The 18,607-nt window shown below is 45.3% G+C and overlaps 1 protein-coding gene across 2 annotated transcripts in view; it reads right to left on the minus strand.

The window, feature by feature from the left end:
• The window catches only part of MPP7 (MAGUK p55 scaffold protein 7), a 432,558-nt gene that overhangs the window by 247,509 nt on the left and 166,442 nt on the right, over positions 1–18,607 (minus strand). For both annotated transcript variants that reach the window (XM_088447791.1, XM_088447792.1), the window contains one exon: positions 17,516–17,673. In XM_088447791.1, the coding sequence (XP_088303917.1) occupies positions 17,516–17,552 (37 nt within the window). In that variant the 5' untranslated portion in view covers positions 17,553–17,673. The remainder of the gene's footprint in view (positions 1–17,515; positions 17,674–18,607) is intronic.

The following is an 18,607-nucleotide window of genomic DNA, read 5'->3' on the forward strand; positions in this document are numbered from 1 at the left end:
GTGTTGCCTGGGTTTAAATCTTCAAGTTGATAAGGTTGTCATCCAAATCCATACAGTGGAAGGCCCAGAACAGGCTCCCTGGGTCAAAGTTCTCCCCAGTGGACCCGGGTCAAAGTTCTGCCCAGCAACAGGAGGTCCAACCGGTACCTCAACCCCCTAGTATGTCTTCTGGGATCCAATGTTGCCACTCTGTGAAGTTTTCGGCCAAATCCATCTAGTGGAAAGATCAGAACAGGCTCCTCGGGTCAAAGTTCTGCCCAGCGTACACAAACGGTAGTTAGTACCGGGACCCTAACCCCCCTAAAACCTGGCCAAGAACTAACTGGACCACCTCGCGTTGGTTTCATCCCATCGGTACAGTGGTGTCCGAATGCATAACTGTACAACAAACAGACCAATGAATTTAATATTATAATTATATATAAAATATATATATATACACACACTATATAGACAAGTGTTATTGAACATTGACAGAAAATAGATCAACAAGATTTTATTGACGTCAGTACTTCCACCACGTGTAGTGCTTACTGCAGACACCATTCTTGGCAAACTGTCCACAAGTTCGTGGACAACTGCAGGCGGTATGTTTAGCCCTTCCGCCTTACATACAGTGACCAATTGTGACACTGGAGAGGGTCAAGTTGGTCTAGAAAGCTCCAGTTACTCCAATTCGTCCCATGGGTTTTCAATGGGGTTAAGATCTGGACTCTGAGCTGGCCAGTCCATCCAGGTTACCAAATTTTCTGTATACCAGTCCAGCGTCACCCTGGAAACATGACAAGTGGCATTGTCGTCCTGATAAAAACATTGGTTGCTTCCATAGAAGTGCAAGTGCATGGGCCTCCCTACGAAGTGTTTTTGTCAAAACCACCACACTAGTAGCCATTTGGAACTCGTGTGCAATGATGTGGAGCAGGAGTGTCCAAACACTTCTGTTATATAGTGTTTTGTGTGGGTATATAATAAAAACATGTACAATTTCAGGTGAATTTCTCTAAAAAGCTAAATATTGGGTTAAATTATGTGGGACATGTATGTGGAGGGGTTTTATTGATAGAACAGGCATTTTACAAATTGCAGATAGGAGCTAATAGTGTTTTTTTAAAACTTGTATAAAAATGTACAGTCATTTTTCTGTGCCCCAAAATGCTGGAATTACTTAAATTTGATTAAAAACACTTGATACCTATCACTTTTACACCATTAATAAAAAATACAAAAATCAGTCATATGACACCATTTACAAACCTACAGTACTTTCCTTATGGTCACTAATACAGATGTGTCCTCATATATCCCTGCCGATCGCGCTACAAACGTGCGCATGCATCGTGCCATGCGATTACCCGCAGCAACATACGCTATGAAGCGCACTGCAATCACACCATGCAATCTTATTGAGTCACGGGTGCTAACGCAGTGCACGTATCCACTCGTGGGCGCATGCCTCGCGCCATGCATGGCGAGATTTGCAGCGTACGCAGCAAAGATGCAAGAGGACATATCTGTAGCTCTCTATATGGTCCTGCTATCTTAACTGCCACTTTTTTGGTGTCCAGGATGATGTTCCCACCTTTTCATGCACTTCTGCCATGTCACTTATTTAGAAAAGCCACACGACTTCACGACTAGACCCGCAAACTACCATTTCTATTTGAATCTCATTTTGTGGGTGCATGAATTGCCGCAATGTTTCGTTTTGCTTTTGCATACTTGCATCTAATTGAATTGACCCCTATATACTTTACCACAGTGCTACACAATACCAAACTTTAAATTTAAGATGGAGTTCTTCCCAAGCGAATCTTTCTAGCAAGCTGCATTTTCTAAACGATAGAACAAGCAGTCATCGCCTGGGTAGGGGACAGTTTCTCTAACTTGCTACAGTGAAAAGTCAAAGCTTATGTCACTGGGTAGCAAGTCTCTAATGCAATATAAATGCTTGGTACCTGTGGCAGATTGGTGGAATCATACTTCGGGTGAGAAGGCAAGTAACGTGACATGCCATACTTTCCATAAGTGCACTGAACCATTTACGCTCTATAATTATATATATATATATATATATATATATATATATATATACACACACACACTTCAACACTTATCCCAGCTGCAGTGCATGTGCGCATATTGCCCATTATTCTGTGATGATGGGATAATGTTGACATTATTCAAATAATTCCGGATTATGTTGATATAAGTTACGTGCCCAGAGCAGTGAACGTGCATCCCCCACCTCTAGAACCAATCCACCTGTACTTTGTGCACACCAAAACCGACTTGGACGAGCAGTAATGTGTTCAACAAAAACATTTTACCAACCAAAGAATTATTAACTACATGAAACAACTTTGAGAAGAAATCAAAGTAAAAAAAAAAAAAAAAAAATGCAAAAACCGTTCCCCAGAAAACCACTCATTCGCACTGCACTTTCCAGATGCTCCACATTCTTCACATCAGAGTGGAAAAATTTACTGTTAGTCTAGAGAAATCCAATATCGCCATTCTTGTCATATCCCTCATAGCTTCATTATTAGAAAAGGTCTGTGGAAGCTATAAAGTGCTGTTAAATGATTAAAAATATGGTCCTTGTGTTACATCATTTTTACATACTTGAAAGCAAGAACTCCATCCGTACACATAAAGAAAATGTCTACCTTATAAAACACAACTATGTGTATTTTCATTAAATATTTGTCTGTATTTGTGTAAGGTATACCAAAATTCAGCTCAAGCAAAAATCCTTTTACTGCAACTTGGGGGTATTAAACACTAAAGAACATAGATCTCGAGCCCAGAACAACACTGTAAAGTTTAATAGTATTTATAAAAAGGACACAGCAATGCTTACATTTTCCACTTTGTCAAAAGTCAGTGTTCTTAATTCTATTTTCTGAATTTCAGTCAATATGACTAGACGACCCCAATAAATGTGAAGGTTTCTGGAGAATACCATCCATTGCTTGGTACTAAGGAGGCCGAACGTGTTCTTCACACAGCATAGCAATGATAGGACCATGAATCTAACATTTGCAATAAAAATAAAGTCTTTAACTTGTATAAAGTGCATTGAAAAAGGAGTCAGGACCCAAAAGCAATTTTCCAGGCTTGTTGCCACAAATTCTGATTAAAAAAAACTGATAGTACGATTGTTTGCAATGATGCTTTTATACATTTAAAAATTGCAACAAATTTTACAAAACATTTTATTCACAAATTGTTAAAAATGACAAGTTACTTAAAAAAACAAACAAATATTCATACCCCTCGTAATTGTTTAACTTTTAAGGTAATGTATTGTACCTGTACAAACTTCAGCTTACAATTTGTTTTGACTCCAACTGTAAGAAATTTTTGGATTACGTAGCTAGATCAGGTCACTCAGTTAAGCTTGGCTGTGTGGCAAGGAGGCCACTAACTAGAGAAAATGCTGTCAAGCCAACTGTGACATAATTAAGGTACAGAAGTCACCAACTGCAAAAAATGTAAAACAGGGGTCAACAGTCCCCAAGGCATTCTACAACACGTATTAGGACAAAGTTTCAAAGACGGAGCCCTGGCTGTAGAGATCCCATATTCCTGGCAGCAAAAATTTTACAAAACATCATCTAGAAAATACTGTAGAGATGTGGCAGAACACGATTAGAGTGTTTTTTTTATTTGGTCTGCATGCTATTTATAGCACAAATTGTACTCTTCACATCACCACCATGAAGTATGATGCTGGTAGCTTCATATTACAGCATCTGGTAATGGCAATCTTTATGGGAAGACAAAAAATAATGGTTCACATTACAGACCAATTCTGTAAAAAAAAACCTGCAATCCACTGCCAAAAAGCACAAAGTGTGTATTTTTGTAGAGAAAATAATTTAAAGCAGATAGTAAAGGAACACTGGAGTGTCTTCAAGTCCATGAGTGACCTAGACAAAGTCCAGTATTTAATAATATCAAAAGTAATTGGTAAGATCCACTGCTGCTCCCCAAATAACCTGACCCTGCTTCACTAATTTTACAAGTTATAATGGGTAAATATTGCCACATCTTGGTGGTTCAAGTTAATAGAGACATTCTCAAAAATACCATAGACTTTAAATGCTGCCAGTGGAGGTTTAACAAAGTAGTGATCAAGAAGGATTAATACTTATATCTTATATTTCACTTAAAATGTAATTCCTGCTCCTCTACAACCTCTAGAATTTACCAGAGACAGTCAGTAATTAATCAAAATATTAATATCCAAATTACTAATTCTTTAAAGCTTTATAAAAATATAATCAGAAAAGTGTATATACCTAGAAACCACTACTCTCTCTAGCCATGATGTGGAAACATCTGAATGAATGCACTTTCCATTTTTATGGTGACATCTTGCTGGATGTGACATAAGCTTCTATAACTAGCTTTAGCCATTTGGCCAATGTTGACTTGGAAATAGCAGTCCATGTTCACAAAACAATTAAATAGACGGGGGCGTGGCCTGGAGTAGCTAGGAGTAGGCAGCATCTTCTCTGCTCTCCCGCTGAAATCCTGATAAAATATCCTGTATGTGGTTGTCTTCGCTCCAGATTGCCTCCTACTTTGGGATAATCTCTCCTGCCTGCTTTGTGCTTCGTGGGAGACTCTCTGCTGGATATATTACGACATTATCCTCAGTTATCGGTGAAGCCGGGCATTCCTCTATACCCTGTCCTGGTGACTCTGTTCTGACTCCCGCAACTACCTACTGGAGTGGGTATAGATTACTGGATTTATACTTACCTCCGGCAGTGTCTCCTGAAGTGCTGCTGCCGCATCCTTCTGCTGATTTTGCTATGGTCGCAAATTGCTAGCTCCGGTGTTTGGGGCGCCTGAGACGGGGCCCGACGCCATTTTGCTGATGGGATCCTTCTGGTTGCCTTCTCGATATCCTAGTGGTACTGACGTTTCTTAGTATGCAGACTGGATGATCATCACACTTGTCTCACTTCACACTGGTAACTTCCTGCCCAACGCCTCCTATCTCCTGATATTTACTTTCCTGGACTTAAACCTGTTGGTTTGGTACATTTTGTGGATGAATTCCCCACCCATCACCTCAGTTGTGATCAGCTAATTGTTTTCCAAATATTCTGCTATTTGATATCTTGGACTTATCCTTGATTTATGCTCCACACACACATATATATATATTTTGGATATATCCGTGCTCGCTCACTTCAAGGATGGACAGTTCTTCGTATCAGATCCTTCGGGCAATTGAACTATCTACTCTGAATATTCTCAGTAAATTAGACAACTTACAGATGGACACCATGACTCCCTGTTCTGCTCCTTGGTTGATATCTGATGGGGCTGAAATGGCTGTGCCTAAATCTCTTCCTCTCCAAAAAAGGATATTCTGGACTTATTTTCTCCCCCGGCTGTGGGCCTGCCTGTATTTGTCAACTATTTTGAGGCTGGGGGTATTGGGCTTACAATGGTTTGCCACAAAATTCTGTTTCTATTTATATTAGATGTGCTGAGATTCCAAGATTTTAAATTCAAATATTTTACTTGTTTTTTTTATTTGTTTCTGAGTAGGATGGGCCAGGTCATTATTTCTGTTTTTATTTTGGCAAGAGGTTGAGGCCTGGCTAGACTAATATTATAGTTTATATAATCCTGATTGTTGTACATTCGAAAGTGTGGTTTCAAGTAATTTGTATGGAGGGAGCTCCATAATCATTATCTTTAAAGCAGGAGAGCCGAGTTGACCTTGCAAAGGTCATTAATTTATAGCCCTGGTTATCTACATTGTTCTAATATCCTGTATTAGGGATGGAGGGAGGGGGTTAGTTTCTTACGTAGAAAGTGTAGATTTGGGGGGTGGGCTGTTTTGGGGATCCAAGTGTGCCTGGGTTGGGGTTAGGTCATACAGGGTGGGGGGTAAATGGGTGGTTTGTTTTGGGTTTATCATTTATTTTGGTAGATGGGGTTTATTTATTTATTTTATATATTTTGTATACTATAGTGTGCGGTTATTCTCCATGTCCCACTTTTTTTATGCTGGTTCAAGTTGCAGGTATCCAGATGGCGACTTCGGGTACCTGTTCTATTCAATTATTTGTTGGGGATTGTATTTATATCCTGTTTGTTCATATATATTCTTCAACATGTTGTTTACGATATATGCTATTATCAATGCTGCTTTTCTGTATCTTTTCATTTCTCATTGTCTACCACATTTTTTGGGGGTATTTTTGTTATGTTTGTTTCTATTTTCTTAAAATAAATAAAAAATACTGAATTAAAAAAAAACAACAACAATTAAATAGACTGGGATTTTCAGAAGCGGAAGACCATACTTTTTTCACATTTAAGGTTTGCAGGCTCTGCTCGCTCTTTTTCTTGGGTGAAGAACTAAAAGAATGAAGGTTAATTTCCTGAGATCAATGGAAATACCATGAAACTTTAGGCTAATATTGTGGAGCTAATCTTAGCACCAATTTGTTACTATGATCAGTGAGGAATGAACAACTGCTTACAGTTCTCCAATCCTTCTGGCAAATATTAATGTCAATAGGATAAAAAAAAACAAAAAAAAAAACTCCCATTTAATCCATAAGACAGTTGATAAAGTTAGAATGGGGGTTCTTTTAGAGCGTTCAGGGCAGCACCAAAACTCTTACTCTTAGTTAAATTTTACGACCTTGAATAACCACTTTATTTCCTATGTACATGAAAACAGGAAAGCAGCTAGAGCTGCAACCTGGTGTCAGATCAATGGTAAAACCTTTCTGCAAGTTCACCATTTTCAGCTATGGTTATAGCAAGACAAAAATGTATTTTGTTTTATAGCATCTATGAATGTTTGTCAATACTTTAAGATAGATTGTTGAAGTTTTCTTCTTTTAACTAAGTCAGTGCATTTGTAAAAAAAAGTCTTCGTTTCAGCTTTCAGATACTAAGCCATCAAGGTCAAAATTCTAAATTCTAGGAAAAACAAAGGCCATTTGCATCAACAGATTTATTTCCATGGTAGATCGTGTAAATACTGACACTGACTGTGGGATCAAATACCATTCCCAGAAAGATGATTTTATTTTTGTTTTTTTAAAATGTAAATTGGAATTTTTCTGGATTTAATTTTCACCATAGATTTCTAGCCAATGCAAGACTAAACTGAGACAACACATGAACTACTCTTTCGATCTGCCTTTTTTAACGGAGACCTTCTGTGACAACACTCACGGGTTCTCTAAAGGTTCTCCAAGTGGAACTTCCGCCAATTGGCAAAACTTGATACTGAATATATTTCCCTACCTTTATGCTTCTTGATTGAAGCTTTTGGAAACTTTTGACTTGATGCAATAATCACATTACATCAAACTACATTTTGTGGAATTATTATATTGTGGATTTGACAGATTCCATATTGCAAAAACCAGTTTACAAACATTAAGCGGTTTCTAATTGACTTAAGGACAAACCACAAGTGTTAAAAATCCTTTTGTGAGTTCATGTTTACTATGCAGGGAAGCACATAGACTTCTGGGTAACAATACTGGTGTCTGTGGAGGTGCTGGTCACAGCCAATAGGAAAATTTAAGTGGGTCATCGATAAAAGTGTGGCGATTTTTTTTACTAGTTAAGTGCAGAAAGATTTGGGGATATGAATTTAAGAGAGATATAATATCCAACTAGAATGTCTATCTATGTTTTATTTTATTAACCTGGCTGTTTTTCCACAGGTTGAAATTTACAGTCAAATGATCTGCAGGCCACCTCACATGCCATCAGACCACACCACATGGCCCTTCATTGCCCCTGAGACCCCCGCACATGCCCCTTCAATACTGTTTAGACCTCCTTCCATGCCCCTTCAATGCCCATCAGACCTCCTCCTATGCCCCATCAATGCCCCTCAGACCAACCCACATGTCCTACCCATCAGAAAACACCACATGGCCCTTCAATGAGTTGGATACCTGTAGGCTAGCATGCATTGTTCAAGATGAATACGGCTTCGTGATCTGGTTGGTGGGTTGCTTGGGGAAGGGAAGAAGGGGAGCACGCCAGCATAGTGACAGAGAAAATTGCTGGCCACCACAGACCAAAGCACTCTGGAGGGATAGAGAAGCTGGGCGCAGGTATTTAAGTAGTTCCACCACAGGTTTGAGGTGCCATGCTTGGTGAAGATCAGTAAAAAAAGGCACCAGGCCAGCCCGATAAGGGTGCAGTTATGAGAACAGCAGACTTATGCAGAAGCACGGTGTCTGTGGTGCAGTCACAGCTAGCTAGCTTCAGCTCTGACCTACTGCTGTTGCTGTTCTAGTGCCAGCTGCTACTCATGGTGAGACTTGAGAGAACAAAATGGTGCAAAGAGCTTCCTGGTCCAATGGCTACCATGGCTAATGCATGTCCCTTGCTATGCAGTTAGTTTTGCAATTAACAATTCATGTCACTACCCGCAAATGGCAGGGTGCATTTCTTAATTTAAACAACATGCAGGGTGTGGTGCCCTGCTAAAACAGCCTAGCAGTAACGGTACATTACCTGTATAAGGTAACGAGAGGACCATAAAAAGAAGGGAATGAACAGGCGCTTGAATATGAGTGTGTGTGATATATACATATATTTTACCCATTTACATTTGGTATAATAATATGAGATATGGTAAGAACTTACCCTTGTTATCTCTATTTCTACGAAGTCCATAGGGTTCCACAGGATACCTTGGGTATAGGTGTGACGTCAGTCGCAGGGCACCAAAGAGTTAAACTTTCAGCCTCCCAGGATGCACTAGGTCCCCCCCTCCTATACCCCGCCCCCGGGCCAAGGCACCTCAGTTAGTTACCAAGCCATAGGCCGGAGGAGGAGAAGGAAGAGAGAGAACAAAGATCTGAACACATACAAGAATCACATTCTCACCAGAGGGAGACGGAAAACCGGTGACCAGAGCAAAGCCCATCTGCAGCACAGGTGCGACAGGGCGGGAGTCCTGTGGAACCCTATGGACTTCGTAGAAATAGAGATAACAAGGGTAAGTTCTTACCATATCTCATATTTTCTACTTCAGGGTCCATAGGGTATCCACAGGATACCTTGGGGATGTCCCAAAGCAGTATCCTTTAAGGGTGGGGACGCTCCTGTGCAGAAAGGAGAATCCGCCGCCCGAAGGAAGCATCCTGAGAGGCGAAGGTGTTAAACCTGTAATACCTCACGAAGGTATGGACAGAAGACCACGTAGCAGCCTTGCAGATCTGAACTGCTGAGGCACCACGTCGAGCTGCCCACGAAGGACCCACAGACCTAGTGGAATGAGCCTTCAGAGAAGGAGGGACCAGTAGGCCTTCATGAAGATAAGCTTCAGAAATAGCCATACGGATCCAGGCTGCCAAAGTTTGCTTTGAAGCAGGCCAACCCTTTTTACGGAAGCCATAGAGGACAAACAAAGCGTCCAACTTCCTAAACGAAGAAGTGCGGTCAACATAAGTCCTTAAGGCCCGCACAACATCCAAAGAGGCCTCACCCACGGAAAGACCCGGTGAGTTAAAGGCCGGAACAACTATTTCCTCGTTAACATGAAACTGGGAAACAACTTTGGGAAGAAACTCGGGCCGAGTGCGGAGCACTGCCCTGTTCCCATGAAAAACCAAGAAAGGGGGTCTACAAGAAAGAGCCCCTAACTCAGAAACACGTCTGGCCGAAGCAATGGCCAGAAGGAAAACAGTCTTAGCTGTTAGCCATTTAATATCCACTGAGCCCAGTGGTTCAAACGGCGGTCCTTGGAGAGCCCTCAGGACCACAGCCAAATCCCAAGGCGCCACAGGTGGAACAAAGGGCGGCTGAATACGGAGAACACCTTGCATAAAGGTGCGCACATCCGGGATTGTAGCAATCCTACGGTGAAACCAGACAGATAGGGCCGAAACCTGTACCTTCAAAGAAGCAAGGCGAAGCCCATGATCTAGTCCCGCTTGCAGGAAGGCGAGAATCCGAGACAGACGAAACTCCCGCGGTGCATAACCTCTCGGTCGACACCACTGGAAGAACGTATGCCACACGTGATGGTATATCCTCGCGGAAGACGGTTTCCGAGCTCGAACATGGTACGCACCACAGAGCTGGAAAACCCCCGGGACCTCAGCATGGCCGTCTCAACAGCCACGCCGTCAAAGACAGCCGAGTCAGGTCCGGGTGAAGACAAGGACCCTGAGACAGAAGGTCCGGTCGTAGCGGCAACCGCAGAGGACTGTCCACGGACAGACCCTGAAGGTCTGAGAACCAGTGCCGTCTGGGCCACGCGGGAGCTATCAACAGGAGCGTCCCTCCTTCCTGTTTGAATTTCCGGATTACCCGTGGAAGAAGGGAGACCGAAGGGAACAGGTATGCGAACCTGAACGTCCACCGGACGGACAGAGCATCCACCAGAGATGCCCCTTCGTCTCTTGTGCGAGACCCGTACACCGGCAACTTGTTGTTGTGCCGGGACGCCATGAGGTCGATTTCTGGAAGACCCCACCTGTCCACCAGTAGTTGAAAAACGTCCGGGTGCAGGGACCATTCCCCTGGATGAACGTCCTGGCGACTTAGAAAGTCCGCCTCCCAATTTAGTACTCCCGGGATGAAGACCGCTGATATGGCCGGAAGATTGCGCTCCGCCCAAACCAGGATCCGAGAGACCTCTACGAGAGCCGCCCGACTGCGAGTTCCTCCTTGCCTGTTTATGTAGGCCACGGTGGTAGTGTTGTCCGACTGGACCTGCACCGGGTGACCCTGGAGAAACCGCTGTGCCTGCAGGAGAGAATTGAAGACCGCACGGAGTTCCAAGATATTTATTGGAAGCTCCGCTTCTGTTGGCGTCCACCTGCCCTGGAACTAGTGTGGACCCGAAACTGCTCCCCAGCCCCGAAGACTGGCGTCCGTTGTCAACAGGACCCAATTTGGAACCCAGAACGGACGTCCCTTGTTGAGGTGGGTCGTCTTTAACCACCACGCAAGGGACAGGCGAACCTCCGGGGTGAGCACAATCGTCTGGAACTTCAGAGACTGAGGCAGCCCGTTCCACTTGGACAGGTGCTGCAGAGGTCTGGAGTGAAACTGGGCGTATTCCACCATGTCGAACACCGACACCATGGAGCCCAGTAACCTCATTGCCGAGTGTAAGGACACCCGGCGGCTGTGCAGACAACTGCGCACCCTTGACTGTAAAGCAGAGATCTTGTCCTCCGTCACGAAGATCCTTTGCTGTCCCGAGTCCAATAAGGCTCCAAGATGCAGAATCCTCCGAGACGGGATTAGAGTGGACTTCTGCCAGTTGATTAGCCAGCCGTGCCGTTGCAGCAGTGCAATGGTCAGGTCCAAGTGGTGTAACAGGAGCTCTGGAGATCCTGCCACCAATAACAGGTCGTCCAAGTACGGCAACATGCGGACTCCCTGCAGCCGCAGAGAAGCCGCCATGACCGCCATCACCTTGGTGAAAACACGTGGTGCTGTCGCCAGGCCAAAAGGTAACGCCCGAAACTGGAAGTGGTCGCTGCGGATTGCAAACCGCAGGAACTCTTGATGGCGCAAAAGAATAGGGACATGCAGGTAAGCGTCCTGTATGTCCAATGACACCATGTAGTCCCCAGGTTCCAGCGCCAGAATGATGGACCGTAGGGTCTCCATCCGAAACTTCGGGACCCGCAAAGACTTGTTGAGTGCTTTGAGGTTAAGAATCGGACGATATGACCCATTGGGTTTCTGTACCAAAAATAGATTTGAATAGAAACCCTGGCCCCTCTGGGAGAATGGAACAGACACTATAACTCCAGCCTGGAGCATAGTGTGCAATACCTTCCGCAGCTCCGTAGCCTTGTTCCGGTCTGATGGTAGACCCGTGGTGAAGAATCGAGCCGGGGGTCTGTGCCGGAAGGAGAGGGCGTACCCGTGGGAGACCACCTCCAGAACCCAAGTGTCTGTCGTAGTGAACGACCAACACCGGGAGAACTGCAGCAGGCGGCCTCCCACCCTGGGATCCCCCAAGGGGAGACCCGGACCGTCAGGCCGCCGGCTTGTCATCTGGCTTGGGGGCCGGACGTCTGGTACTCCATGCCTGTTTCCGGGGCTTGACCGATTTCTTAGGGCCAGCCTGTCGAGGAAACGACTGTGGTTTGGGCCTGCCCTGGGCCCTAGATGACCGAAAGGATGATGGTCCAGAACTAGAAGGAGCAGTGGCCGACAGAAGACAAGCAGATTTGGCTGCCGCCAGCGTGGCCACAATCTTATCCAGATCCGGACCGAAGAGAACTTCTCCGGTAAACGGCAACGCTTCCAGACCTTTCTTGGAATCTGCGTCCGCCTTCCAGGATCGCAGCCACAAGGTGCGACGAGCAGCTACCGCTGCTGAAGAAATTCTAGACACCAGAGTACTAATGTCTAGAGCCGCCTCGTTGATGTAGGTGGCCGAATCACGGAGATTGCCAATCAACTCCGCCTGTTCGGCCGGACAGTCGGATTCAAAAGAAGCCTCTAATGAATCCGCCCAGCGCTCCATCGCTCTGGCAACCCAGCAAATGGCCATAGCCGGCCGTGCTGCCCCCCCTGCAAGGGAATAAGCGGACTTCAGGCAGATTTCTACCTTGCGGTCCGTAGCATCCTTAAGGGAGGACATGGATGGCATCGGCAATGTGGCACTACGGACAAGACGGGTCACGTGAGAATCCACCTGTGGAGGGGATTCCCACTTAGCAAAATAATTATCCGCGAACGGATAAGCCACCGCCAGGCGTCTCTGCGGCTGGTATCTTTTGCCAGGTTGTTTCCACGCCTCCTCTAAATGGTCCACCAACTGACCCGAAAGAGGAAAGACTGTGGCATCGCCCTTCACATCTTTGAAAAAGGCATACTTAGATTTAGCCGCTGGGGGAACTTTGTCCTCAATCACCAAGGCTGTGCGGACCGCCCGAATAAGTCCAGGAATATATACTTTGGACTTAGCATCAGCGTCCTTAGTATGGAGAGGTTCCTGATCGTAAGGATCCAGAATCTCCCCATCATCAGACGTCCCTTCGTCATCCTCATAAGGAGCGGACAGAGACGCCACCGGCCTTTTATGAGGCAGCATCACAGACTCCCCTTGCAACACATCCGACAAGTGCTGTACAGAACTCGTCAGGGAGTTAACCCACGCTGGCTCCTGAGAACCCGGGAGCGGGGAAATAGGGAGACTGTGGGGTACCACCAATTGTCGTGGGAACCCCTGCATGGGTGACGACACCACAGACTGCTGGGACAAACCCATCGGAGTAAACGCGGGCTGCGGAGCTAACTGGCCCACTAAAGCTGTTAACGCCTGAGCGAAACAAGCCCAGGGCGGCTCCTGTACCGGTGCTGTAACCGTAATAGGCCGCGCCATGGACAAACACTGCCGGCAAAGGCCCTCCGCGCTACCCTCCCCCTCCGCTAACGGTACTTTGCACGTGGTACACTGTAGCCGGAGGGGAAAATCACTTTCAGACATGATGGCACCACGTATGTGACCTCTCTCACCAATTACGTATTAAATAGGCGAGAGACCACCCTGCAGCACCGCACCGCAAGGGCTTTAGCAGAAAGAACAGGGACAGTAATAAAGCTGACAGTTTAGAGAAGAAAAGTTACAGGCAGCGCTAGCACAGTCACATACAATGCAGAGAAATAACAATTCCTGCACTAACAGCGCTGATCACTCAACTACACAGACACAGGGCCTGGTAGGACACAACGCTGCATACACAGACCTGAGCCACAGCGGAGGAGAGGTATGCGGGGGGACCCAGACCACGATGCTTCCTTCCAGACTTCCAGCAGCGTTCACCATGCGCTGCAGAGAAGATGGCCGCCGAGGAGCAGAGAGAAGCTGGCCTGGGGGAGGAGCGCTGACACAGGGCCAGTCAGCACAGTGCAGAGAGGGCTGTGTGCAGCGGGGGAGGCGCCGGCTGTGAGACAGGGAAGGCGCGCTCCCCTGGCATGCATTTAACCCCTGGGACGCCGCAGCGCTACCGCTCTGCTGCGGTCCGCTGTCCCAGGGGGTAGTGGAAAGCGCAGGTTCAGTACCTGGCTCCACGCTGCAGCCAGTCCCCAGGGAGCCCCCTGCCTGGGGACTTAGGACCATGTGACCAGCGGGGACCCACCGTGGGACCCCGCTGCTTACCTTTGTCCCCCTTGGATCCGGCCATGGTCCGGAACATCTGGGGTCACCGCTAGCTGTGACCCCAGATGCTCACCAGCATCCCCGGATCGGTACCGGCGTTCTGGTACCGGCGGGGGTGTAGGGAAGACAGCATGGACGTCAGGACTGACTGTCCATGCTGTACATCCAGATGTGCAGCCACAGCTGCACTGAAGAAAGCTTCAGGGGCTCTTCTAGCCCCCACTCCGACAGGTGCCCCCGACGCCGGCCGGGCACCAAACTAAACTGAGGTGCCTTGGCCCGGGGGCGGGGTATAGGAGGGGGACCTAGTGCATCCTGGGAGGCTGAAAGTTTAACTCTTTGGTGCCCTGTGACTGACGTCACACCTATACCCAAGGTATCCTGTGGATACCCTATGGACCCTGAAGTAGAAATTCAGCCAGTTACTCCTTTTGAAATACTGTGTAACCAGCATGGAAAGAACAAATGCTGCCTTACGTATCATGCATAGTGACCACTAACACAACCATATATTTAGACTGATTATGTGCGTGATAAAGGACATGAACAGTACAAAACATTGGTTAAGGGTCTGCTCCGTTGCAGGACCTGTTCTATGGATGTGCAAAAAGAGTTATCGCAGCCCCCACCCCCCTCAAGCTGCAGCATGATAGACATGCTACGGCATTTGAAGAGCGGAGGCGTGGAAACTGTGGCATGTCGCCCTTGTTTTCCTGGTGGGATGAGGACAGGGTCTGCGTAAGGGGTTGTTCCAATCCAGGTCTGTGAAATTCCGAACAACTTGACCAATATAATGTGAACAGATAAGGGGATAGAGGAACATTTTTCCACGGCCTGACGGAATGTGAGGGTTGTCTAAGTGATATGTCTATCAAACAGCCAATAGAGCGTATACCTCTATCCGCCCACAGCAGGGAGGGATTAGTGACTAAACCCTGCTGGAAATCTGGGTTTTGTAGGAAAGGGAGAAAGAGTGTTTATAACCGACGTGTGTTCCAGAGGAGAGGATTTTCTTTCAGCCTTTGAGTGGTCTCATGATACTGGAGGTGAAGAAAATAAATCTGATTCCATTCAACTTGGAAGTTTCCATCCAATACAGAGGTGGTGTATACATTTGAATCCTGCAGCCAGTCACGAATGGGCAGCATGATTATAATAAGTAGGATTAGGAAAATTATTTCTTCCATGAAGTTTTGTCTGTTGCAGACTTACCAGGTGATTTTGCATCTTTAGTGATTAAAAATATATTTACTAAATGCCAAATTGATTTATTTTGTGTCTTCTATAGTAAGTACAAGAGGAGGCGATTGAAGTAGGTACAATTATTTATTTCCCGAAATTGATGTAAGTAAACTGACCCTACCCAAGTAGGAGAGCTGAAGATGATCCCACCCGTCCAGACCCCTAACCGAAGTGGTCAGAACCTTGGAGATATTCATATGGTATAAAGAAGAGGGATTATTTGTGATCTATTTTAAGTGAGGTATACATTGAGAAATAATTGAGCAAAACACCCAAATCACGTCTCCTTGGTCCCATAAATATTGCACCATAAATGTACTGTGTGAGATCGCCCGACATAGTGCATTTAAAAACATCACCTCGACAATCTTTAGGGACATTTATCGCGAGGATAACTATAATTGAGTTGTATATACACTGGTAATCAGATGTTCATAGGATGGTTTCAGCTCAGCAAAAAAAATAATCATGTATCATTTCTCTAACTTAGGGGTTCTCAAACCTTTTTGCTCTGGGACCACGTATAACAATAAAAATTATTACTGGACCCCATCAAGTTACTGCAGAATGACCGCCACACATGCGGGATCAGCAGACCGCACATGCACAGTAGCACTGCAGAGGGACAAAACTGAAGTGAAGTGACCGCTAACGCGATAATTTAATTTCTTACACATTGCAAGGATGAGCTCCTTTTGAAGCCTCTGTCTTTGCAAGTGGGTTATGTAGGAGGCAGTGGATAACAGGGAGGAGCTGTGGGTGACAGGGAGAGGCAGATGGTGAGAGGTAATGACAGAGGGGGCACAGGTTGTCAGGGAGTGGCAGATGGTGAGAGGTAATGACAGAGGGGACAGTGGGTGACAGGGAGAGGCAGATGGCGAGAGGTAATGACAGGGGGGGCAGTGGGTGACAGGGAGAGGCAGAGGTAATGACAGAGGGGGCAGTGGGTGACTTGGGAAGGCAGAGGTAGGCAACGGGTGGCAGGTGGAGGAAGGGGTCACGAGAAGAACCAGGTTTTTAATAAATGTGTTTTTTTCTGTTCCCACACTGTGTGCTCCCCTGTTCCCTCATAGAGCCTGTGCTCCGTGCTCCCCTCTCTTCCTGCTGCTGTTTCTTCTCCCTCCACAGCAATCATCACACATTCTGTGTCCCCCAGGCTGCAGTTACTTAGGAACATCTGCACATAGTAAGAGGGAGTCTGGCAGCTGGCTCCTCTGAGGCTGTCCACTGCTGGTGCTGGCTGCCTTTGTGTCGGCTTCTGCTGCTGGGCAGGAGAACAGTTTTCATGTTGGTTATTCGCAATGGTGCCATTTGTCCAGTCACGATACACCTTCACCACAGCAGCACACGAACCATTCACAAACAGCGCTGTATCAGAAATATTGTCACCCTTAGCCAATAATCATTCCTTTTTGCAACTCAAATAAATTGCCCCTTTTACCCATGACCGCAACGAGTGATGTGTGTACAGATGGCCTATCGCACACCTTATATACACACCAAGCCAGCGCACGGCACGTGACGTACTTCATGGGCTACGCGCTGCCGACATCAAATGTAGCACATGGTCATGATGTGACTCGACTGTATATATCCTAGTATCGCCAAAGACTTTGCAAACTTATTTTACCTAACACAACTCCGTGCTATAAAAAATTCTCATCTCTAAGCTAATTATACTATCTAGAAAAATATTATAATTAATTTAAGTGCCATTTTGTTTTCAGTAATAATATACAGTAAAATTTAACTATTGATCTTTTATTTACCTACCCCCACTGGTGCCAAAACACCTCTGGGACAAGTCGTTTGCCGCACACAGTTTTCAAGGAAATACAAAGTGGCATGAGTCCACACAGTGTCCTCTCAATGTTCTGCAATAATACAAGGCTAAGTATAACTTTTTATTTAGCTTAACTAGGTGGAGGATTATTTTGTTTGCTGTACACATGACACTAAAGCAAATAGGTGAACCCTTCAATACTAGAATTTATAGCTGGCATGTTTATAAGCCCAATTATGAACTTTATTGCACAATATGAAGGAGCCTTACAGTTGGTGCACTGTAAGCGCTCCAGGGAACACAGCCTGAGCACACAGAGTAATTGTGCTATCCTTGCTTACCTGTGTCACTTCCAGCTCCAGTCGATAAAGCTGGCATGGTTGAAGACGATCAGAGCACAAGGGAGAACACAGATCCGTAGCCACAAGGGAAGAGTCAGCCGTCGAAAACCTGCAGGCCAATCTGTCGTGCACGATTTATGTCACCTGAAAGCTTTCCCCTGAAGAACAGAAACATAATTTGTACAATGAAATGCGCTGTTACATTGTGAATTATGGCACTTTAAGCATGTCAAAATTCTTTTTAAAACTTTATACATTTTGTGACTTTGAGCCCTGTAGAAAATACATCACTGCTACATGAAGGGGCCAATTATCATCCTAAAGTAAGTGTGCAGTGAAATGAATCTCATTTTGGTTCAGGTACTTAAATCAAGGAAGAAATAATTACGTGTGATAAGACAGAGGAGACAAGGTGAAAAGGGAAAGGAATGTCGTGGCCAACGTGAATTGCCTTGTCTGCTGATCAATTTGTTCCTGTCCTTCAGTCATTCAACAGAATAAAAATGATTTGTCATTTTAATGCCAGGATGTCGAAAGCAAGCAAATTCATCATCATTCTCAATAAGTGAATAATTTCAGTTCAAAGGCACGATTGTTTCATACATTAGTTCCATTAAAGCAATAATTTAAAAGGACATGTAAAAATTACATAGTGCTACAAGCAACAGGTTAAAATAACACCCCCTGATGTGAGCTGTACATTAACACTTGACAAAGAAAACAGCAGCGTTGTAATATACACTACTCAAACTTGTACGTCTGGAGGGAATATAGTCAATATGATTTCAATCTGCCCAAGGGTACAAAAAATAGATGAATTGCATTGTGTAACCTGTCCTCAAAGGTCAGATCTACTTTCATTTCTAAGAGCCTGCAGCAATAACCCCTATTACAGTCCAGGCTGTACCTAAAGGCGCTAAGGGGTTTATCTACTAAGCGTCGGGTTCTAAAACCCGGCACTTCCGAAAGTGTTTATGCCAGGACATAAAAGGACAATGAGTTTACTAGAAAGACACGGCTAGTAAAACCATTGCTCTTTTAAATGTCAGACTTAATTTCAGACATAAACATGATTGGAAGCACCGGGTTTTA

Source organism: Taudactylus pleione, unplaced genomic scaffold, assembly GCF_031769625.1.
Source record: "Taudactylus pleione unplaced genomic scaffold, aTauple2 ptg000439l, whole genome shotgun sequence".
In the NCBI taxonomy this organism is placed as follows: domain Eukaryota; kingdom Metazoa; phylum Chordata; class Amphibia; order Anura; family Myobatrachidae; genus Taudactylus; species Taudactylus pleione.